At 33.7% G+C, this 27,363-nt stretch overlaps 1 protein-coding gene across 1 annotated transcript in view; it reads left to right on the forward strand.

Moving 5' to 3' along the window:
* Nucleotides 1-27,363, forward strand: part of LOC106867248 (coiled-coil domain-containing protein 39) — a 798,380-nt gene that overhangs the window by 615,947 nt on the left and 155,070 nt on the right. The window contains exons 18-19 of the mRNA XM_089366422.1: nt 15,701-15,769; nt 21,335-21,397. Coding sequence (XP_089222548.1) covers nt 15,701-15,769; nt 21,335-21,397 — 132 coding nt within the window. The remainder of the gene's footprint in view (nt 1-15,700; nt 15,770-21,334; nt 21,398-27,363) is intronic.

Raw genomic sequence — 27,363 nt, forward strand, 5'->3', positions numbered from 1 at the left:
AAAGGTAAAAAGAGAAGAGAAAAGAAGCTTACTCCAAAAATATACGAACTGACAGGTGCTCGTATACCTTGTGTACACTAACTTCTGTAGGAAGATATACGTTTAAGCTTTGTGTGCCAACAAATATACATACATGCATATATGAATATATTCATATATGCAAATATATTCGAAGAAGGCAAGAGAGAGACGAAATATATATAACAATGCAAATTAAAACAAAAAAAAAACACAACAGAAACAAAACAAAGTGAGAACCTAGCTACACATTTGTACATTTATATACAAAACCCTCATCATGAATATATATATATGTGTGTGTACTTGCACACACACACACACACGCACAAGTATGTGTGTATACATATGCATACATAATATATAAACACAGATGTGTGCAAAGAAAGAAACAAACACAATGTACATACTTTTGTCGTACACATATATGCATCTATGACTGTATGAATATATATATATATATATATATATATATATATATATATATATATATATACATATACATATATATACATATATATATATATATATATATATATATATATATATATATATATATGTACGTATGCTTGTGTGTTTGTGTGCGTGTGTGTGTGTGTGTGTGTGTGAATATATCAATACATAATACATATATTTGCAGAGACAAAAGTCACACACCGGGTGACAAAAGGTTACATTCATAGCTCAGTGGGTCGGGGCGGGGAAGGATAGAGACGCATTCATACCATGTGACAAGCACTCAAATATATTACAACTATGGAACTATGCTAATTTCACCAGTAACCATTTCAAATTCATATCTTTTCTGACTCTGCTTAATTGGTTTCTCAATACTCTGCTGTGTTCCATTCTTCTGTAGAATTTATTGCCATTTACAGAATATTGATTTCGAATTTTTCACCACCACCAATATAAAATGAGGGAGTGAAGGATGTAGTAAATTACTTTGTTATCCTTCCCGGTTATATGACTGGTACTGACTTTGGCCATTTAATAGCACTAATTATGTTTAAGTATAAACATCTCAGGAAGATTCTAGTAAGTATTTAAATATGAGACATTGGAACCATTTAATTATAAATATATGATATACATTTATTATAGTGGCAGTTATTGTTAAACCTCATCATCCTCCTCCTCATCGTTTAACGTCCGTTTTCCATGCTGGCATGGGTTGGATGGTTTGACTGAGGTCTGGAATGCCAGCAGCTACACCAGGCTCCAATCTGATCTGGCAATGTTTCTACAGCTGGATGCCCTTCCTAATGCCAACCACTCTGAAAGTGTAGTGGGTGCTTTTTACATGCCACTGGCACTGGAGCCAATCAGGTGGGCCTAGCATCGATCATGTTTGGATAGTGGTTTTTACGTGCTACCAGCATGGGAGCCAGACAAACAGCCCTGGCATCGATCACATTCAGATAGTACATTTTACATGACACTGGCACAGGAGCTGGTCAAGCAGCCCCGGCATCGATCACGTTTGGATAGTGCTTTTTACTTGCTACCGGCATGGGAGCCTGTTAAGTGACACTGGCCTCGACCACATTTGGATGGTGCTGCAATTTGTCCTCTGATGCTATTTATTTGTTCAGACACAGAATATGAAAAGTAAACACAAGAGCATTTAAATTCCGACTTGGAATTAGAATCTAACATGGCCAAACTGCCGATTAATGCCAACTGGGGCCAATACAGAATTTTTGTGTTACATTTCTTTAATGAAAATAATTATTTCCGATTTAGGCTCAAAGCCATAAAATTTAGGAGAAAAGAGTAAGTTGATTGCCACAACCCTTGTACTCAGTTGGGACTTATGTGACAGCTGGTGCTGGCTGCTGGAGCCTACTAGTGAGCATTTAAAGGGAAATTTGGCCTGAAATTTGGGGCAAAGTGGTAGTTGATTACATTAACTCCAGTGCATAACTGGTACTTATTTCATTGACCCTGAATGGACGAAAGGCAAAGCCGACCTTAGCAGGATTTGAATTAAGAGCATAAAGACGGATTAAATGTTGGTAAGCATTCTGCCCGACAGGGTTACGATTCGGCCAGCTCACTGCCTTTACTGTTTCAAATTCTGGCACAAGGCCAGCAATTTGGGGGGTTAGAGTTAAGTTGATTACATCGACCCCAGTACTCAACTGGTACTTATTTTATTGATTGCGAAAGGTTGGAAAGCAAAGTCAACCTTGGTGTTTGTTTGTTTTTTTCTTTTGAAATTTGAGCTCAAAATTTGTAAAGATGAACGAAATGCCACTCAGCATTTTGCCTGGCATGCTAATGATTCTGCCAGCTCACCACCTTAACAACAACAACAACAACAACAATAATATTGAAGTAAATATCATTTCATTTTGCACCTGTACAGAAACGTGAGGTGTGAAACAAGAATAATGAAAGCCAACACAATTAGTGTGAAGATCAATAGAAAAGCTTAAGATTAAAACCAAAAATAATTCCAAAAGTAACATCTTTGCACATGACAAACATTATGACCGTTCAACAAATAGTTTAAGCAGCTCAGAATGAAAACTAAACAGCTAAGAAGAAAAAAAAAATTTTGGCAGTCAAATTGAATTAACAAAATTCCAACTTAATTATAATAAAATACCATAGGAAAATTGAGGATACGGTTTTGACTTCCCATTAAATTTCTCTGCGTTTATATGAGAAATTTAAAAGTGCAAGCATAGGGGCAGGCAATGTTGTGTGAGTTAGCATCTTGCCGCTCAACCTTGTGATGATAGGTTCAATTCCACAGTGTAACACCTCAGTCAAGTGTCTTTTACCATAGATTCAGGCCAACCAAAGACTTGATGTATTAGAGAGAAACTGTCGGAAAGCAGTTGTCACTCACCTAATCTTCCCCGCTCGCTCTCTCTCTCTCTCGCTCTCTCTCTTTCGCTCTCTCTCTCTCTCTCTCTCTCTCTCTCTCTCTCTCTCTATATATATATATATATATATATATATATATATATATATATATCATTAATTTAAAAAATGGAGGAAAAACAAGGAAAAAACAGCAACGCAAGGACGTGGTACATGCAAAATATTAATAAGACACTGAGGGAAGGAAAGAAAGTTAGTTTTATGTTTCGGGCAAAGCTCTTCTTCAGAAACAAGACACAGAGGAAAGTCCAAGGGAAAAGGAAGACGGAGTAAAAAAAAATGCCAATGACCCACATGTAGTTACATTTTGAAATATATTGAGTGTACTGTTCCATATCTTATGCCATGTGATCAGTGCCTGAAGACTGTGCTGACACACCAGATGTGTTAAAAGCCTGGCATGCTTTCATTGCATGCAATTAATAGTTTCAATCATCACAACAACAAATTTCTTAGGCAGATTGCTGACCAAATATGATCATTACTCAATTTAATTATTTACATAGGTTTACACAAAATAAGACAGAAGCTAAATCTTCTATTCTGCAAAAACTAATATTCAACATTTTACTGTTATGTCAATTATAAGGAATCGTTGTTTTTACCATTTTCAAGTCATGTCAGAGGAGAAATGGGTGTTGCAATGATATTTTCAAGGGACATGAGATTTGGTGTGTGAGAGGACAGCACATCTCTCATTAAATATGCTGACTTTGAAGGGGTTTTGTACGGTTTTATTTACTTAATTTCAAACACAAGATTTTGGTCGATCACAGTTTATGACAGAATATACTTGATGGGTATTTTTATATTAATTTCATTTGATTTTTATATGAATTGCATTGATTAAACATACACATTGCCAATGATGTACAAACAAATAAAAAAAAAAGAGAAGAAAAATGTTAGAATATTTATTGAAAACAAGAATATAATTTAGGGTTTTATGGCAATGAATTGCCAATTTCAGTGTTATATTAACCATTAACTTATAATTCTTGGAGATTAATGGTTCATATATGAGCCATATATTAACCTTCAAGAAAGAAAAGAAGATGAATGAGTGTTGAATTTAATGACACCCAGGAGATTTTATCACCATATGATATTTCTAGTCGAGGATTATAGGAGCAGAGGCATATTTGTTTTATGTTGCTGACAAACAACCTCACATCACAGCATGTTTGCTACACGTAAAGCCTATTAAAATTTTGTTAGGCTATTGGTTAACCAGTAATGTAATTATATTACGTAATTAGTAGAAACAAATTATCTGGGAGTTGGACAGCTCTCAACATGGCAGGAACAAGTTGATATGTTGAAACTGAACACAGCCATCATTGAAATTTTAACTTCAAATTTGGATAATATCTGCTCAATAGTTGATCCATTATCATTAGGAAAGTAGACTGCTGCAAGGTACAGAAGTCCATACAAACAGCCAATAGTAAAGCCTATTTGTGTTTGTGAGAAATTGTAGCTAAATCATATCAGAATGTCTTCAGAAAAAAAAAAAAGCATACCGGAAATGTGCCCCTTGATACAAAGTTTTAAAAATCATGATGGGATGGTCACTTGTGGAACTTCATGATTAGTAGTGATCCAATTTCTTTTATTCTTTTACTTGTTTCAATCATTTGACTGCAGCTATGCTGGAGTATCACCTTTAGTCAAACAAATCGACTTCAGGACGTATTCTTTGGAAGCCTAGTACTTACTCTATTGGTTTCTTTTGCTGAACTGCTAAGTTACAGGGACGTAAAAGCACACACACTAGTTGTCAGGTGATAGCGGCAGGAACAAACACATGCAAATATATACCTACAAGAATAGCCTGGGCAAAATTCAGAGAGCTCCTACCTCTGCTGGTGACAAAGGGCCTCTCACTCAGATGGTCTTCTTTCAGTTTCATCTAGCAAATTCACTCACAAAGCTTTGGTTGGCCAGATCCTATAGTAGAAGACACTTGCCCAAAGTACCATGCAGTGGATTGAACCCAGAACCATGTGGTTGGGAAGCAAGCTTCTTACGACACAGCCATGTATAAAAATAACCTATTTTGGATTCTGTAAGACATTATTATGAGAAAATATTATTACTTTTTAATCCATCTGAGTTCTAGGTGGGAGTTAAATTTGATTTCAATTTTCCTGGAACTGAAGAACAGTTTGAATGATATTTGTCTTGCCATTTCTTCAGCTTCACCAACTATGCAATTGATAAATGATGCAAGTGCATATTAGCGGTAAATTATTGCCAGAAGCTGAAAGCAAATTAGCAATGTTAAGAAATGAAGCCATGAATGTAATGAGGGAGTGCAAGTTCAAGCAAGACATATTCAAGTATATTACACGGACACAACAACAACAACAATAATCCATACTATAATAAACGAAACTACTAATTAATTAGTTTGGATTATATCATGTTTACTAAAAGAAAGCAATTATTAGACTCTATAGTGCTTAGAAGATTCTTACAAATACCAAATTTTAGGAAGAAAAACTAATAATTATAATGATAACAATAATAATGTTTTTGTTATTAAGTGACCTGAGTGGATGATGATCCACATTGAAGGGCATGCATTGATATTAATCGCATTTATATGGCAAGTGACTCAGCTGAGTAAATATTTAATAAATAAAAGTCAGTGGCAAACCTCTCACTAAAAACATTCCAAATGTGGCCATCACATTCATGTTTACAGGCAGTGATTTTAGGACTACATTCTCAAATGTGTTCCAATCATTTCATCATGTGCTAAGTTGTGATGGAAAGGAAATGATCTGACAGCTAATTTTAGCACCCACCCACCATTGTTCGCTTGTATGGAATAACGTTAGAATGAAAAAAGTAACCGAGAAGTAATCAAGTGACTATAAAAGAAAAGAAGATACTCAAGGGAGAATGCATTTAAGATTAAGCTTGATTTGGTTGGAGAAATTTCTCTGTGATTAAATAAATCAGGTGCAATAGCATTTCTATGAAAAGAGGACTGATGAATATTTTATAGGGAAACAAGATTTTCTAGTTATACAGAAAACCAAAAAAAATCATTCTTAGAAAAGAGACAATAAACACAATGCTTGAAATGGGTTCATTAATATTGACATGAAAGAAATGATGTTAATTATAACAACACACACACATGTATGTCTGTGTGTGTGTTTATATATATGGGGGTAGGTTGAAAAGCTCATAGGCTGACTATGAATGAGTGATGCTAGAGATGTGAAATCTTGATTGCATTAATTTCAACTCACCCTATTAATAACTGAAATGTTTCTCTCTGGGTAAAATGACATCTGACTGTTCAAAGGAGACTTCAAATGTAACTAATAGCAACTTCTCTTAGATATGGTCAAAAGTTGGGGATGCAAAAGGCATTGTGTTAATATTGACTATCTTCAAAAGGGCCACATCATCGATAGAGAGTACTGTGCCAAACTTGCTGAGAAAAGCCTACAAAGCCAGACAAACTGATGAAAGGAGGCTTGTTTCATGATGACAGCACTCCAGCATACAATTCCTTGCTTTCAATGGCTGTAGCTTGGAATTGGTTGATCACCCTCTTTATTCTCCTGATCTGACCACATTTGACAATCATCTGTTTCCAAAACATGAAGAAAAACTTGGTTGGGAGCCAGAATCGAAGTGATGATGGAATTATATCTGCTGTTGATGACTTTTTTGACCAACAGGAATGAAAGCTACTTCACCAATGGAATCCAAGGAATGCAACACCGATCGAAGAAGTGTGTAGACCACAAGTGAGACTTTGTTGAAAAATAAACCTCATTTGGTTACAAACTATGAGTGAATTACGGTCAGCATATGAGCTTTTGAGTCAACCATCATATGTACATACATACATACATATACTACATATATACATATATATATATATATATATATATATATGTATATACATTTAATGAATGGAGTAAAATGCATATATTCGGTTTTTAATGTCTTACGTTTAAGCTGATTCCCATGCATTTCCCTGAAGAGAAGTTTACATTTTTAACATCGTCGATTCCTATGGATCGTATAAATTGTAATTCTTCGAAACATATGTTTGAAATTAAAGTATGCAGTTAACATATGCATTTTACTCCATTCATTAATTTTATATATACTCAAGTACCCAAAATATCAAGGAGTTTCTACCTCATAAACAGGAGTTACACCACAGTCATTTTGTGATCTTTCCTACCCTGGTATCTATTAACCAATTTATTTTGTCCGAGTTATTTATTAATTAGGAGAAAATAAATACATATAATAAAATATATAAATATATATATATATATATATATATATATATATATATATATATATATATATATATATATATATATATATATATATATATATATGTATATATATATATATATATATATGTATATATATATATTAACCATTTTAGCCATGCAGCTGCAGTTTGTGTGTGTATATCTGCGTATGGATATATATAACACATTATTACACCTGATCATGTCAAGCTCTGATATAAAAGCAATTTATTTATTTAATTGACCATTTGGTTAATAACTCACATGAAACTATGTCTGGTTGTTCTATGGAAGAAAACCATTCCTTTTAAAAATGTTCATATTTCAATCAAAACCTTCAATTATAATTTTTTCTTTTCATTTTTCTTTTTGATTAATTATGTTACAAATGAACTGATCAATACAGCAATCAATGAGAAAAAAAAAAAAAAAAAAAAAGAAAAATAGGTATTTTACTACATTTCTCTGAATATTTTTTTCATTTACAACAGAATAATTTTAATATAGATTTGGAAATTAATTCAAAGACACAGATGTTATATTTGATCAGAAATATGATTGAGAAATGTTTCATATCTTAATTCTAAGGAATCAGAATGGTTGTTGTGATTTGTGTTATATCAAAAAGTATTAGAACCTTAAGGGGTGGGGGAACAACTTCAGACTGAGATTTTAGTAAAGTCAGCAAAAAGGCAAACAGTAAACTTGCTGTGGAGTGTGCAAAACCAACGTCTCCGACAGAATCCTTCCTTGGACAATATTGAAGAAGAACTCTTTCCAAAACGTTGGATTTTCCCACTCCCCATGGCAAATGCACTGTACATTTTTTTTTATCATAGATTTTATCAAATAATCCAAGTGTTGCTCTCTGGAGTCTGTTTGCTCAAATCTGATTGGATTCTTTGAGTTTCTTTTGGTGGATGTCTTGCTTTGTCTTAATTCTTGATAAGAGAAATGATTATGATGATATATTTAGACTAGTGTCATCCTCTTGAATGTTTATAGTCATATCATTTCATGCATTAGATTTGTACGTCTGACCACAGTAATTCAAGATGGCTGCAATGACCAGCAAGCTGCAGATTTTACACTGGAATGATCTTCTCCTGTGTGAATTAATTAACAGAGCTTGAGAGTTCCACTGACTCTGAGGTTGCCATAAGGGTACCAAAGAGGGCACTGGACCACTTGAGAGACTCTGCTCCCTGTTTTGCTCCCTAGGCCTTTTCCTTTCCCAAGGCACTTACAAAGCTGTAAGGGCTTTTGCTTGGAGTTGCTTCCATAACATGCTAATTATCTCTGCATTTTAAGAAATATATCATGGCGGAATTCATAACCAAGCCATCAGACACATCGTAAACAATTAATATCTTGTTTACAGTTTTTTTGACATGTCTGTTGTTTCAGTGATTGTCTCACCTGTGTTTTTCTTTCTATCTTCTTCTTTATGAGAATTCTTCGTTCAAATGTCATCTGCTTTGAAAGCAACTGATGAACTGTCTTGCGCAGAGTTTGTAAAATGGCAAAATAAATCTTTGTTTTGGCCATGAAATCCTGGACAGCTGTATTTCACAAGATTGTCACTTCAATTATAGCATCTTTACTCTCTTCATTGATCAAGTGCTATTCTGCTTGTTGAAGCTTTACCACTTAATGTGTGTGTATGTGTATGTAGACACACATGCTCAAACACACACATATAGGGATTGTAATCCAAGTTGTGTCCTCATGAAGCGCATCTGTGTATTTCTATAATCAGATGTATGTAGATATTTTATTTTTTATGAAAAAAATATTCAGGTCTTTTATTTTATTATAAATACACTTGTAAAGCTTAATAGGTTTAATCTCTGTCAATCCACTTTAAAAAAGTAATGAACAAAACTATCCTTAGCACGCTATATGCAAATTAATTACCTTTGTAAATGAGGTCTCTCTAATCAGTATAGGTTACAGTATTCCTGGGTTTCTGGAAGCTGGACAAAAGGTCCTTTACTCTGTGTGTGTGTGTGTGTGTGTGTGTGTGTGTGTGCATGCATGTTCATCATCATCATCATCATCACCACCACCACCACTCACAAAATTCCATGCTGCACAGAATTTTGTGAATGAATAGGTCATGGTCTCAAAGCGACGAAAATATTTTGACAAATTAAATTTGAATGTTGAAGTAAATCTAACGGTTTTTGTTTGTTTCTTAAATGGCTTATAAGCACCTTCCACACTGAAATTGTTTTCGTATATATATGAATATATATATATATATATATATATATATATATATATATATATATATATTTTATATATATCTATATCTATCTATCATATATATATATATGTGTGTATATATATATATATAAATATATATATGATGGTGACGATGATGAGAGTTTGACAAAAAAAGGCTAGTAAATATGAAAAGTTTGAGTAGGAGAGAGTTAGTACTAAATCGATTCAAGTCTGACTAAAACGTAATATTTGGAATATTTTCAAGATAGTAGTTTTTTAGTTTTTTTTTGTTTTTTTTTTAATGAGAGAATATGTGCGTCAATAATTATCTACTTGAGCGATAATTATATTTTATTGAATTATAATCAATCAACACTGTTTTCCAGTATATTCTATAAACAAAATTTAATGAATTTTTTTTTTAAATTCGAGATAAGAGAAAGTTTTAAAGTGAGATATCGTTGTTTAAAAAAAAGATTAATATACACCAGTTTATTAAATAATTTTAATTGTTTCAGTTTTCTGTTATTTCTTGTTCGCAATTTGCTGAATATTTGAAGTATTTATTTGAGTTTACTAGGTACATAGTGAATTGAAAATGAATATGTGTGTGTGTGTGTGTATATATATATATATATATATATATATATATATATATCATCATCATCATCATCGTTTAACGTCCACTTTCCATGCTAGCATGGGTTGGACGATTTGACTGAGGACTGGTGAAACCGGATGGCAACACCAGGCTCCAGTCTAATTTGGCAGAGTTTCTACAGCTGGATGCACTTCCTAACACCAACCACTCAGAGAGTGTAGTGGGTGCTTTTACGTGTCACCTGCACGAAAACGGCCACGCTCGAAATGGTGTCTTTTATGTGCCACCCGCACAAGCCAGTCCAGGGGCACTGGCAACGATCTCGCTCGGTCAGTAGTCATCGCCTCGGTGAGGCCCATTGTACGAAGGTCTTGCCTCACCACCTCAGCCCAGGTCTTCCTGGGACTACCTCTTCCACGGGTTCCCTCAACTGTTAGGGTTTGGCACTTTTTCACGCAGCTATCCTCATCCATTCTCACCACATGTCCATACCAGCGCAATCGTCTCTCTTGCACGCCACAACTGATGCTTCTAATGTTCAGCTTTTCTCTCAAGATACTTACACTCTGACGGGTATTCACATTGACATTACACATCCAACGGAGCATACTGGCTTCATTCCTTGCGAGCTTACGTATGTCCTCAGCAGTTACAGCCCATGTTTCACTGCCATGTAGCATGGCTGTTCGTACGCATGCGTCATACAGTCTGCCTTTTACTCTGAGTGAGAGTCCCTTTGTCGCCAGCAGGGGTAAGAGCTCTCTAAACTTTGCCCAGGCTATTCTTATTCTAGCAGCTACACTTTCAGCGCACCCACCCCCACTACTAACTTGGTCGCCCAGATAGCGGAAGCTATCGACTACCTCTAGTTTTTCACCCTGGAATGAGATAGAAGTTGTTTCCTGTTTGTTTACAGTCTTTATTGCACCTGAACATCTGCCACAAACAAAAACTAACTTGCTAGTTAACCTGCCTTTGATGTTGCTGCACCTCTTATGTGTCCATAGCTTGCACCGGGTACATCTTATAGAGTTACTACCTACTCCTTTTCTACATACTGAGCAGTGCCATCTACCTGAAGGGGTTTGTGTTTTAACTACCTTCCTACTTATTAGGATTTTGGTTTTAGCTAGGTTGACTCTAAGGCCCTTCAGTTCTAGACCTTGCTTCCACACCTGAAACTTCTCCTCTAGTTCTGATAGTGACTCCGCAATTAGGGCAAGGTCATCAGCATAGAGGAGCTCCCAGGGGCAACCTGTCTTGAACTCCTCTGTGATTGCCTGGAGGACTATGATAAATAAGAGGGGGCTGAGGACGGAACCTTGGTGGACCCCTACCTCTACCCGGAATTCATTGCTGTACTCATTTCCAACCCTCACCTTACTGGCAGCATCTCTGTACATGCCTTGCACAGCTCTCACTAACCATTCTTCTATCCCAAGTTTCCTCATTGACCACCAGATAAGGGATCGGGGGACCCTGTCAAAGGCTTTCTCCATGTCAACGAAAGCCAGGTACAGAGGTTTATCCTTAGCTAGGTATTTCTCCTGCAACTGTCTCACTAGAAATAAGGCATCAGTAGTGCTTTTACCTGGCACGAACCCAAACTGCATTTCATCTAAATTGATTCGCTCCCTAATTAGTTGGGCTATGACCCTCTCTGTAACTTTCATAACCTGATCTAACAGCTTGATGCCTCTGTAATTATTTGTATCTAAAGCGTCAACCTTTACCTTTGTAGCAGTTGACTATGATGCTGCTACACCAGTCATTGGGTATGACTCCTTCGTGTATCACCTGGTTCGTAATACGGGTGACTAGGCTATAGCCAACACTGCCAGATATTTTGAGCATCTCTGCAGTGATTCCTGATGGGCCGGGGGCTTTCCCGGTCTTCATACTCTTAATTGCTTTATCTACCCTGGTACTATCAACTCGGATAGCTGGTCCCTCTATTGGGTCGACATACGGCAGGCTCTCTTTCTCCCATTCATTCTCTTTTTCTCCCATTCATTCTCTTTATTAAGCAATCTATCGTAGTGGCATCTCCAGACCTCTTTCTTTGCATCCTCATTTAATGCAAGTGTACCATCATCCATGCGAACACATTTCTCTCCTACAACATCACTATTCTCTCTCCTACACTGTCTTGCAACACGAAATACCTCGAGTCTTTGGTCCTCATGGCGCAGAACATTGGCAAATCTTTCCTTATCTGCTTCCCCTCTGGCTAAATAAACCTGTCGCCTAGCCTCCCTTCTGGCACATTGGTACAATTCCCTGCTACCACCGTTCTTCCAGTCCTTCCAAGCCTGTTTCTTTTGTCTAATAGCCCTGTCTACCTCCTTGTTCCACCACCACGTTACTCTGGGTCGGGAGGGGACCTTACACCACCCATATATATATATATGCATATATGTATATATCTGTATATATTCATAGGTATATATATATATATATATATATACACACACAAGTGTGTGTATGTATGTATATATATGTATATATGTATTTACATAAATATATGAAAATGTATGTGTGTGAATGTGCATGGCCTAGTGGTTAGGTTGTTGCACTCAAAACCGCTAGGTTCTGGGGTTGGTTCCCTGACTGGTAGGTGCATTGTGTTCTTGAGCAAGGCACTTCATTTCACATTGCCCCAGTCCCCCTTTCAATTAGGGGGTGAACTTTGGTCTGTTTGCTTAGCCACCTGGGTGGCATCATTTGAAGACTAAAGCAATGCAAAGGAGCATTGTGACAAGTGATGTGTAACAACAGCTGACAGCCTAGTCAGTCATGTGGCCACACGGTCATATATGTTTATGAATACATGTGTGTGTGCATGGGTGCATGTGTGTATGTATGTATATCTATGTATATATATTGACACAGATACAGTAACACACATACATGCATACATCTCAACTGAATCAGCCCCTTGAAAATATTGTCCCGTCACCACTTTACTGAAATAAGTAAAAGAATAATCAGCCATTGGCCTGGCGCTCCATGATTAGAAACCTCTGTAGGCATCATGGCACATGAAGCGAGAGAGAGATTGGAAAAGGCTGAATATACATTAGTTGCATTTTGGAAATCTGTGTTGCTGCATCTAAATTTTAGCAAATGTAGAATATATTCTACGAGTATACCTTTTCTCTAAATAAATTTCCAAGCAAGAATTTTGATGCATGGAGATTTCCAAGGTTAATACTTTCCCAGCTATTGAAGGTAAATGCTTGCTTGTTGATGGTTCTGCTGTACTTCATCACCAAATGTATGTTCCATGGGGTCCATATGTGCTTAGCTATTTCTATTTCTCTCTATTAACCTTTTGTTTTAGTTTTGGTTTGGGGTGCATATACACATATGCATATATATATATATATATTCCAGAGGGTTTGCAAATCCAATGGGGGTCTTAAAAGACATGTTAGGATCCACAGTGAGCAGAACTTACTTGCAGGTATTGGCAGTGCAAATCAGAGGTGCAATCTGTGTGGGTGTTTTTTTCAAAACACTGTCTGGTTTAAAAAGCCACATCAGATGCCATGAAAGGGCTATGGTGTAGGTGCAGGAGGTGGTCAAACTCTGTGTAAGGAGTAGATAACCACCATATGTATATATATATATGTATGTGTATATATATATATATATGTGTATATATATGTATGTATATATACATATATATATATATATGTATGTATGTATGTATATATGTATGTATATATATACATATATATATATATATATATATATATATATATATATATATATATAAAATAATGATGGTGATTGTAATATTAATGGTAATAATGTTGGTGACTGTGGAGATGATAGTGGTGGTGTTGTTGCTGATAACGATAATGATGATGATGTTGATGATGGTGATTAATATGATGAGGGTGGAGGTTGTGTCAGTGATGATGGTGAATATGATTGTACTTTTGGTGATTGTGGTGGTAACAATTGTGGTGGTGATGGTTATGATGTTGAAGACAAAGTATATGATGGCAGTGTTGTGTGGTGTTGGTTGTGATGAAGAAAAGTAGGACGATGACATTGCAGACAGGGATGATGACAATGAAGGGGAGGCAGAAGATGATGAGGCAGGAGAAGTAAGATGTAGAATGCTCACTTAAAATGGAGATCTTTGATGAGAAAGACATTGAAATTACTCAGCTAAGAATAATAAAATAACAATAGAAGTAAAAATATATAAGAATGTATGAAATAAATATAAAAGCAATAAATGTGTTTTAGTTTTCTCCAATAATATGATGAGTGGGAGAGAAAAAGAAAGAGGGAGAAAGAAAGAAAGAAAGAAAGAGAAATAGTATTTATAAAAAAACTCAGCTTTTTACACCAATTTTTTGGACTGCTCCGTTTCTATAGACTGTGTCTGTCTGTGATTGATTATCTAACTTTTGCTTTGGCACTGTACTCTAATGTACTCCATACAGTATTTTTCTAATCAAACGGTTGCTGACATGGTGTGCAGTGCCAACAGTTAGTTTACTAACGATTCTTAGAATTATTTTGGCAAATAACTTGATCTGAATTTCTTGTCATTTGTGTTGGGGGGGGGGTGATTCTGCCGTTGCTGTTATTGTTGTGGTTGTTGTTGTCGTCGACGATGATGATGCTAATGTCATCGTTGATGATGATGGATGGTTTTCCGATTGTTGTTGTTACTTAGTTGAAGCTGATATTGTTGTTAAGACCCATGACAACTTCAATCAACCAGACCAATGTTCCAAGTCATTTCAGCCATGATCGTTCCGTTTTTCTTTCTTTTCTATGTGAACTGGCAACCTAAAACCACATTGTCTAAGATGCTGTTTTCAAAGATTCTATGATGTAATCTGATTGTGTAGGGGACATATGACCTGTGGTCTTAGCTTTGGATGAATTTTGAAACTAATATTGAGGTTATTTGGGCAATGCTTGTGGTATATTCTCCTCATGGTGGCACTGGATCGAATAGAATTTCAATGCTTTAAGGTAGTCCCAATAATCGAGATCAGTCATGCCCTTAACTCGTTTAGTGAAATATCCTCTGGAGTGATTCAGTTTTCGAAATGTTTTATTTTGTATGGAGAGACCAGAGGGGCAGAAGTATTCCAGGTGTGGCCATACAAAAGAGGAGAAAAGAGGAATGATCACCACTTGTTCTCTGGACCACAAGGTTCTTAGGACCCAGTGGCTCATCCTACGGGCTATATCGACCATATTGTTGATATGGGTACTCCAGCTGCGATTGTTGTCAACAATTACTCCTAGGTCTCTGATATAATTAGATACTGTGAGTGGTTCCCCTGGAGGAAGAGAGTATGGTTGTTTTAGCATAGTCTTCTTTCCAAAATACACACACACACACAGATAAGACAGGTAGGTTAGTTGAAACCCCTTTCAATTTCAATCAAAGCTCAACTGGAATGAAACACCACCAATACCAATTGTATCTTCTTGGATATTTTGTGATTCTCTTTTACTCTTTTTCCTGATTTTTCTCCTCTCAGAGCTGAAAGTTATCTCTGACATTTTGTAAATTTGCATGATAAATCTATTATTGTTGTTTTTTGTGTGCTGAGGAACACTGATGTATAATTACAAAGGCCTAATAACTTCTCTTTGTTTCTTTTTTTCACTGTTTTAGGTAGAACTGAGTGCTCTTGAAAAGGATTTGAATGATATTAAAGTAAAGAAGGACAGAGTGTCACGCCAGGTAAGATTTAATCACTGTTATTATAATAATATATGATAATGTGCAACAGATGTGTTTATAATCTACATATGGAAAACTCTAGTACCTAATTTCAGCATTGAGTGTTTTACAAATGCCAGAACTGGTCGCCATTGTGTTGTACCAAAGGTACCATCCACTCCATCTAAATTCAAGATTAGGTATTGCAATAGTCCAGTGTTCAAAGGTCAACAGCTCTTCAATGCCCTGCCACAAAAATTAAGAAATCTGCATAAGGTGGAAAGAGTTGTCAGTGACGCTGACAATGATTATATATATATATATATATATATATATATATATATATAAATCATGACAGGCTTCTTTCCACCTACCAAATCATAGTGCTTTGGTTGGCCTTAGATTGTAGCAGAAAGCACTTATCCCAAATACCATGCAATGGGACTGAACTTGGAATCATGTGGCTGGGAAACAAACTCCATACCACACAGCCACACTTGCACGTGTGTGTGTGTGTATATACATACGTACACACACACACACACACACACACATGTAATAAGACTATAGGTCTTTTATATCATAGTTTATTGTTGGCTGATAATAATCCAAGGAATCCAGCAAAGTGAGGATTAAACCATCCCTGCCATGGCTAACTCCACTTTTTCCTCCTTTGATGAGAGGAATCAGAAGACATTATGCAACCCGTCCATTCTTAAATAAGCAGAATCTGATCAAAGGGAGATGTCGCAGCTCCTTCATGCAAAGCCTACCCTCAACATACTGACATCCCCTCCAACTGAGAATCTATAGAACTATTTAGTATTGTCCTTTTTATATTTTTTTTTTACTTCATTTCCTGCCAGGCTCTTATTCATCATCTTTAATTTCATTCTGTCATGAGTAAAGGATTTTTAATAGAGAAGGAAAAAAATATATATCCTTCAATCAACTGATTCGATTCATTCGAAGCTGACCTTTGCCTGAATATTTGAAGACTTGCGTTAATGGAAGGAAAATAAATAATTATATATTTTTATGCATCAGGGGGTGATGATAGATCTGATTGGACAATATTTATTGGAATCTGATCATGTGACTATTATTGTAATATATATTAATATTATATATTGAATTGAAGGTATTGTCTACCTTCAAAATGTCACCAAATAAAGCAACTCTACCCCTGATTAATTCACATTAAACAATGCACTCATGTTGTTATCAGCCTCTTAACTATTACACAACAGACCCATTGTCTTACTACATACATGTATGTATATGTATGTGTGTGTGTGTATGGATATATGAATAGATATATACATATACATATCTTTGTATATGAATATCTAAATATACATGCACATATATATATGTACACACACATATATAAATAGAAAGATAGACTGATAAATAGATATAGATTGATATGTTCATATATATATATATATATATATATATATATATGTATATATATATATATGTATTTACATCGTGTGTGTATTTACATATACACACAAACATATGTACACATATATGCATATATGCATACAAAGACAGACACTCTCTCTCACACACACATACACACACACGCACACACACACACAACTATGTAGGTATATATAGAGAGAAAATAAGCTGGAGAAAAAGAGACATTGCATGAGTGAAAACACATACACATACACACATAGTTATGCACACACATCCATACATGCATTCATACATTCACACATCCATCCAGCCATACATACCATCTTGTGTAACAAGAGATACATAATGGTATTGATTATTATTCCTCTTCAGAATAGAATTAAATTGTCATTGATTAAATTTTCTCACCATTCACTTAAATGTTAGCCATTTTTTCTCTTGGACAAGACTTAAAGAAAAGCTATTTGCCTTTTTTTTTTTATTTGTGTTCTTCTGTATTCTGTTTCTTTATTCAGTTTGGGGACTCTATCTTCTTTTCTGAATTTTCCTTTTTATTATTACGAGTTTTATGTTTTTCTATCTTTATTAAAGAAAGCAACTATTTTCCTTTTAGATTACTTTTTCTATATCATTTCTCCATCCAGTCATCTATCTATCTATCTATCTATCTATCTATCTATATGTGTACATGTATGAATGTATGTATATATATATATATATATATATATATACATATATACATATATATATATATATATATACATATATACATATATATATATATATATATACATATATATATATATATATATATATATATATACATATATATATATATATATATACATATATATATATATATATATATATATATATATATATATATATATATATATATATATATATATATATATATATATATATATATACATATATATGTGTGTGTGTGTGTGTATATATATGCATATATATATATGTGTGTATATATATATATATATATATATATATATATATATATATATATCTTTATGTGTACATTTATGCATATATATATATATATATATATATATATATATATATATATATCTTTATGTGTACATTTATGCATATATATATAGATATAGGTATAACGTATATGTATGTATGTATGTATGTATGTATGTATGTATGAGCAGGTGTGGCTATGCACTAACAAGTTTGCTTTGCAACCACTTAGTTTTGTGGGGTGCTGGTTCTGTCCCACTGCTTAGAACCTTGGGCAAGTGTCTTCTAGTACAACCTCAGACTGACCAAAACCATGTGAGTAAATTTGCTAGGTGGAGCTTCCATTGACTGTATGTGTGTGTGTGTTTTCTTCTTCTTGTTCTTCTTCTACCATTGCTGCTGCTTCTGCTGCTGCTCATTCTCTTTACCTTCCTTCACTTTCTTTACTTGTTTTTCTTGTACTCTTTTTTACATCTTCACCTTTCCATTTTGTTTTGGTTGCTATTATTAGTATTATTATCATTATTATTATTATTATCATTATTATTATTATCATTATTATTATTATCATTATTATTATTATCATTATCATTATTATTATTATTATTATCATTATTATTATTATTATTATTATTATCATTATTATTATCATTATTATCATTATTATTATTATTATCATTATTATTATTATTATCATCATTATTATTATTATCATCATTATCATTATCATCATTATCATTATTATCATTATTATTATTATTATTATTATTATTATTATTATTATTATCATTATTATTATCATTATTATTATCATTATTATTATTATTATTATCATTATTATTATTATTATTATCATTATTATTATTATTATTATCATTATTATTATTATTATTATCATTATTATTATCATTATTATTATTATTAGTAGTAGTAGTAGTAGTATTAGTAGTAGTAGTGTTACTTTTACCATCATCTTCACCATATTTCTTTCTTGTTATCTTTGTTCTCATCACTATTATTGGAAATTACTTTAGTCAGTATTAAAAGTCTGCAATGGAGTATGTGTAACTTGCCATGCATAAGTAAGACATATAGAAAACATATATAAATTATAAATTAATTAACAAAAATATTGAATTAAAACAAAATAAGTAAAAACAATAAATAAATAAAAAAAAACAGAAGAAAAAGAAGAAAACTGAACAAAAATGTATATGAAATGATTGATAAAGAGAAATAAGAAAAATAATATTTAGTAAGAGACATTGAACTTATTGAATAGATTGAAACTTTCAAATGAATAAATATGTGTGTATGTGTGTATATTCAGATTGACACATATTTGTACATGGTGACACACACACAGACCTCTGTATATGCATAATACATGCACATGTACATAGATGCATACACATGCACATACCTACTTACATACATGCAGATATATATATATATATATATATATATATATATATATATATATATATAAAGTATATATATGTTGGTAGGTATATGCGCGCACATATTCCACTGTGACGTCTTTCAGTATTCTTCCTCCCTACCTCGCCTACCCTGTTCCCACCATTTTCTGATCTGCTGCTGGGAAAGAAGCACCATTTTCTTCTTTCACCAGACTTTTAAATGCCACTTTAAACTTTAATAAAATATTTACTGACAATAAAGAGCTTATGCAAACTGAATCCAGAAACCAGGAAAGAAAGTCTGCACTAACACACACACACACACTCACATGTGTATGCAAGTTTATATATTTGTATGTATATATATATTTATTTATATAAACACATACATATATGTATGTATGTATGTATATATATATATATATATATATATGTATGTATGTATGTATATATATATATATATATTTATTTATATAAACACATACATATACGTATGTATATATATATATATATATATATATATATATATATATACACATACATACATGCATCTACATATTATATGTGCATTTATACCTATTATATTGTACCATATACATCATAAACTAGAGTATATTATATATATATATATATATATATATATATATATATATATATTTAATATGTTACCTTTTGTCATATATATATGCATATATGATATAAACATACATATATGCATCCATAAATAGATACGCACACACACACACATATATATACACACACACATATATGCTTAGAAGTAAAGGGAGTGATTCAGTTAATGAGAAGGAATTGACTATTAAAAAAATAAACTCAGTGTGTGTGTGTGTGTTAATAAGAGATGTTATGTGTATGCGAGTCACTATATAGTGTATTGCACGATCTGCAACACTATACATCAATTTAAATTATTAGTAAAAAAAAAAAAACAATAAAATAACCTACATTATTAAAATGTCGGTTATTTTAGTGAAGATTTATATATTTTTTATAAACAAAATAAAATTTCTTCCTTGACAAAATTTTATAAGTTTAGATACGAATAGAGCATTATTTATATTTTATTTATCTTCATAGTCGCTTAGAACCTGGTCATCTTTATCATATTCATTTGTGAAGAAAGGCAGTTCAGCCATGACTATCTCGTTTTATTTCTTTATCAGATGCCGTATCTAGAGTTACATTTTTTTTTATCGTATTCTTTTGTGTAAGATGATGGTCATAGAGGTCACCCATTGTTTCCAGTGATTTTGTTGAGGCTCACTCACTAGATCCAGTGACCCCATTGTTATTCCAACAGCAACCATGTTTACGTTTGTTCGTTTGTACGAGCCACCATTGCACTTTTGATTTGGCCCTAGTGACCCTGCTACAAATTCCTCATAGATTCTCTCGTACACTTAGCTGTTCCACCACTGGCTTGACTCCAATTATCTTACTGTTGTTATCTCTTTAACATCAGTCACTATTCTCTTATTGGCTCCAGCAACCACATTGAAATTTTTCTTGTATTCGACGGCATATTTATGTTCCTCCTTTGCCTTTCTTGAATAATATTAGAAACTTAAACCACCAGCAGTGGGATAACAGTATGAAGTCGTTAGTCATCTTGATGATATTGATAATAAGATCGCTTCTAATTTCACTTTATTTGATAAAAATAAGAATCAACTCTCATTATATCATATTTATAATTATCCATTATGTTGTTTTTATTTATCTTAAACTTTAGAATATGCGTTCTTCGAGAGAAATGAGGTCTCAACAAGGTGTAAGTCAAGAAACGGAAGAGGAGGTATTGTACAAAGTTTTTGAAAATATTTTTTATTCAACAAGATCGAATTTGTTTCCATATCATATATCTATTTCGTCTCATTCTCATAAAAAAAAAAGGAAAACGCTTTCAGAAAATTCTTGTGATCAATGTGATATTGAAAAGTTTGAAGGCGTATTTGGATAGGGCATTTCCAGAAATCTACTCCATTTCCCTGCATCCTGTACTCCACAGTTTAAAAAATATATCATTGAAAAATACGGTTGCTTCACAAAATAGATACATAACATTTTTCTTATGGTTAATGTTCACAAATGTTATTACCTCAATAATTTAAGCAAAGGTATTCGGTAACTTACGCAAACATACACACACACATACATACGTATATATATATATATATATGTGTGTGTATGTGTGTGTGTGTGTGTGTGTGTGTGTGCATGTGCATATACTTAATAATTTTGATAAGAAATGCATTTACTCAGAGTATATGACTGGGAGTTTTAGACGCATAAACTGACGTAAAATGTATTGCAAATATCGTATCGTAAGGCATAATATTTCTTTTCCAGTTCAGAATAGTTTTATTTCATAATAGAGTAACTCAGCTCGAAATTCTTACATTTCTGTAGGCGAATCCACGTTCGGAGATAGGCTGAAGATGTAGAGACACATCTGCGTCTACGAAACTTTAGGTTTACAACAGTTGCGCTGAATGATACTTTTGTTTGTTTATCTTCATGAACATTCATCCATACACACACGCGCGCGTGCGTGCATATATATATATATATATATATATATATATATATATATATATATATATATATATATATAATTCAATAATAGGACGAATTCTTTTACAAGAATTTATCAAGTAGCTAGCGTGAAAAAAAACTCATAAGGGAAAAATCCATCATTTATTCCCGAAATATATATTTTTTATTTATATAAGGGCATTACTATACAATAATGCCTCACGCCATGAGGGACTCTAAGGTCAGACTACTATAAAAAGCACATTTTTACCGAATGCGAGGAAATGCAACTCTCAAAGCCAACTCCTTAGAAAGAGACTGAATTATAGATCATGATTTCGTAGTTATTGCAGTATTATACAACATCTACTTGTCAGTATAATATGGTCAAGAAAAATAGCAGTAAACAGAGAATCAACATACCAAACGAACACCGTGTATCCAATATAGTACATAGAAGACTGTTCATCGGTATTTGCCTATGTAAGTGGCGGGAATTTCGAATTGCATCTCGGTACATGTGTTTTTTTTTTCTCAGAATAAATTCAGCACTGAATATATTCTGGTGAGGCATCATTGTATAGTAATGCCCTTATATAAATAAAAATATATATTTCGGGAATAAATGATGGATTTTTTTCCCTTATGAGGTTTTTTTCACGCTAGCTACGTGATAAATTCTTGTAAAAGAATTCGTCCTATTATTGAATTTAAATATATTACCAGAATATATTCAGTGCTGAATTTATTCTGAGTAAGAGGCATATTTACCGAGATGCAATTCGAAATTCCCGCCACTTACATAGGGAAATAGCGATGAACAGTCGTCCATATGCTATGCTGGATACAAGGTGTTCGTTTGGTATGTTGATGCACTGTTTATTTCTATTTTTCTTGACCATATTATACTGACGAGTAGAAGTTGTATAATACTACAATAACTACGAAATCATTATCTATAATTCAGTCTGTTTTTAAGGAGTTGGCTTTGAGAGTTGCATTTCCTCGCGTTCGGTAAAAATGTGTTTTTTATGGTAGTCTGACCTTAGAGTCCCTCATAGCGTGAGGCATTATTGTATAGTAATGCCCTTATATCAATATATATATATATATATATGTGTGTGTGTTTGTTTGTGTGTGTATATATGTATACATAATTGTTAAAGAGGACAACAAACGTTAAGGCAATGCAAGCACCTCAAGTCATATACATTATTATTATTGGAAAAAGAAAACATTCAAAGTTTTACAGCTGTTTCTGGGATATCTCTATAATTACCATCTCGGCTGTAACCTTGGGGCACAAATAATCCGTTACAGCACTTACCTAGTCTACCTAGTCGTTTAGATCACCTGTGAACTAACAGACATATTTTGTATATATGTATACATATATATACATGTACACACACAGATAAATAAAATAGGTAATATATAATATCAGGATAATATTAGGGAATATAAATAAATAAATAAATATATATATATATATATATATATATATAATTCATACACACACACACATATATATCTATATATATATATGCAGAAATATTGACGCAAATAGGAAGAATAAAGCTTAAAATATGAGTACACGTATATTTTTATTAATATTTAGCAGAAACATTAATATTTAGCTTCTACTAAATTTTAAAAGAAAAACAAACATTTGTGTATAAATATATCATCGTCTGAATCTATCACTAATACACTAAGTGTAAAAGTCAATCAACTACCATTGTTTATAGTCTTGTGTTACCGTTTTTTGTTTTACCGTTTTATAGCTCGATTCAGTAACTTGTCTGTAGATTCTCATTGACTAAATTCATCTTTCTCTCTTCTTACTTCTCTGCTCTGAAGTCTTCCCTTTATATATATTTTGCAATATATTTTGTACTGAATTTTCTGTCTTGACTACGCTGAGTTTTATCTGATAAAATTACCGTAACTCTAATACAAAGCTACTGCCAAAATCGCCGGCTCAGTACGTGCAACTCAAGAATTTCTAACGAGCGTTTGCATATATTTCATTTGTTAATTCACGTTTTGGAATATTCCGCAAAGATATTATATATTTGTTATAACTTTTTTAATGTTTTTGAGCGTAAATGACATTTGTATGTGTTACTTGGAAGCATGAATTATAAGCCCCTCTAGTTCATAAGAAAATATATTATGCTTGCGTCTCGCTATAAATTTTTATTAAGCATATTTAGAACTTCGAAACTTTTAAACTACGATCATACATTATCTGAGACCAAGTATTCCTCCTTTCCCAAAAGGGTTTTATTTTACTTTTGGAATAACTTTTTCCAGCTAATATAAAGAAAAAGTTGAATATGAAGAAACATTTTTAGAAAATATAATATACGCTTTTTTAAAAGCAGATTTGAAGTATCGAATTTATGAGGAATATTTTCTTTCGCAAGAACAAAAGAACAATATACGACGTGAAAAATAATTCAAACTGATAGCTTTAAAAGTAACCTTCGCTCCATTAACATAAATGTATATAAATTAGTTCTTTCAGTATTTATTTCTTAAAGGAAATGAACACATACACACAAACACATTCATAAATATGCATACATATATATATGTATATATACATATATGTATGTACTCATACACACACGCATATATGTATGTATAAAAAGGAATCTATGTTGTTTTTGTGGTAATGTGATACATTTTGCCCTTATAGTAATATATTTTATCGTTAACCTTCATATACGCTATTTAAAACGGAATATATTTGTAAACAATAACTTCTGAATACGAAATGGTGTATTATTTAAAAGTGAAAACACTTGTTTAGGAGAAACAGGCAAAACAATCTTTTACAATGCAAATAAAAACAAAAAAAGATATTGTTATATGATGTCTAAAAAGTAATGAATCTGCTCTCACAGACATACTTCATTATAAATACAAACCTTTTATATTTCGTTTTGATTATTGTTAATACCATATAGCAGCCAAATGAGGAATTTCAACCATGTTTCGTGGTCTGCTACCACAACAGCTCCTTTATAGGATCCAGTTAGCTGCAGACATCATCAGGAGGAACCACGTCCCGTTTCGGCCCCTACTCCTCTACCGTTTTGACGTGGCGGGGCCCCTCCTTTCGGAGGTGTCTTCAGCTCTGGTGTTGGGTGCATGTCTTCTTTCACTGTTTGTGACTGTTCTAATTCAACTGTGGAATGTCCCTCGCTATGGTTATTTTCCAGGAGGTTCTGGCCACACGTCTTACGGTTCATCAACTCGGGTTGTTGAATTACTTTCTTCCGACATACCTTCCCTTGGTGGATTAGGATCCAGTTAGCTGAAGACATCATCAGGAGGAACCACGTCCGGTTTCGGCCCCTACTCCTCTACTGTTTTGACGTGGCGGGGCCCCTCCTTTCGGAGGTGTCTTCAGCTCTGGTGCTGGGTGCATGCCTTCTTTCTTCTATTCCCTGGCCTCTTCGATGCAGCATCAACGAGTGTCAGCGTCCGATTACTTGTTAAAGTAAATATTATAAGAAATTTGAGTATACGCAATGGAAAAAGTACCGTTCTTAATGTATAAGCAGCTTTGATAGGAAAGTTACTACGGTTTTTGTCCGAGATAAAATCTCTTGTGGACGTTATGTGTTTAGAGACGCAATATATTTCGAAGAGAGACAAAAAGCTTTTCATTTAGCTAACAAGAACGCCAGATGCATTTTGGATTTGTTGGGCTTTGAAATGATGTTTATTTACAGCTAGCCACATGCCTAGATGAAACATATAGCCTCAAGCGACCAAGCCTCACCTGTTTTCAAGCAATCGTTCTTAATTGTGGGACCTGTTTCCACGGAGGTTTGGCAAAGAACGAATACTACTAATGTTACATGGTTACGCTCATTTACAAATTGTCACGTGATGTCGTGTCAAGAAAAGGAGACACAAATACATATACATACATGTGAATATATCATACAGACACACATGCACAACCAAATCCACTCACAAAGCTTTGTTCAGTCCTCAGTTACTCCAGAAGACAATTGCCCAAAGAGCCAGACAAGAGGCCTGCAACTGAAACCATGTAGACGTGGAACAAAGTTCGTAATCACACTGCCACTTAATTAAAAACGTGTAGACATTTTAGATTTCATTTAAAATTATCCCTGTCGTTATTTTACTTGGCACGAATTCCTGTTTAAGGTATGAGATGTACTTGTTTGTTTGTTTTTTTTCTCTGTATAAGCTAGTTTCGAGTGGAAGCATCATGTAATCCAAAGTTTATAAAACTTAACTGCTGGCGCCACACAATATTAGCTCTCATTGTAATCAGATTCTAAAATAACTTGGACACTATATTCATGAGATGTTGTAGAGTATCTATCGAGAGCAGACAGACAGATATATAATTTCACAGCTATGGTGTGTTCTCTGTCACAATTTTAATGTTATCTGCTGAAGTTATGATGTTCTAGGCAACGTAGTTAGACATGAATGAGTTAAATATTAATTAACATATTGGGAAATACGTTTTACGAATATAAAACTCTACACCAATATTGATATTAGGCTTCGGCAAAAAATAATATTTTTGGTTGATATAAAGCTAAAAGTGGATATGTAACAAATTTTGTTATCATATTGCTGCTGCATAATGAGGATTATATTTAGTGCTTGACTTTGCATATTATGAGATACACATCTAAACACTTGTCCTGATTCCTTGCCATTTTTTTTTCCTCTCACACATTTCAATTAACTGGCATTCCGCTGGTTACGACGACCACGACGACGAAAGTTCCAGTTGATCCGGTTAACGGAACAAGCTGCTCGTAAAATTAACGGGCAAGCAACCGAGCACTCCACGCATGCGTTCCCTTAACGGAGTTCCGAGGGGATTCAGAGTGGCACAGAATGTGACAAGGCTGATCCTTGCGAATTACTGGTACAACTCATTTTTGCCAGCTGAGTGAACTGAAGCAACGTGAAATAAAGTGTCTTGCTCAAGGACACAGCGCATCGCGGGAATCAAAATCACGACCGTCAGCCGAATACACTAACCACGACGCCATGAGCCTTTACGACACGATTCTAGCATTCCAATATCTATCACCACCATCACCACTACCACTTTCCCCAATCCCATGTTTCTATTGGTCATCTTTTGTAATGGATGACCTTCAAACGTCAACACATTTTATTTCACTTTTCCCACGTGACACACGCTATCAGTTTGAT

The sequence above is a fragment of the Octopus bimaculoides genome, chromosome 19, assembly GCF_046866305.1.
Source record: "Octopus bimaculoides isolate indiv1 chromosome 19, ASM4686630v1, whole genome shotgun sequence".
NCBI lineage: Eukaryota > Metazoa > Mollusca > Cephalopoda > Octopoda > Octopodidae > Octopus > Octopus bimaculoides.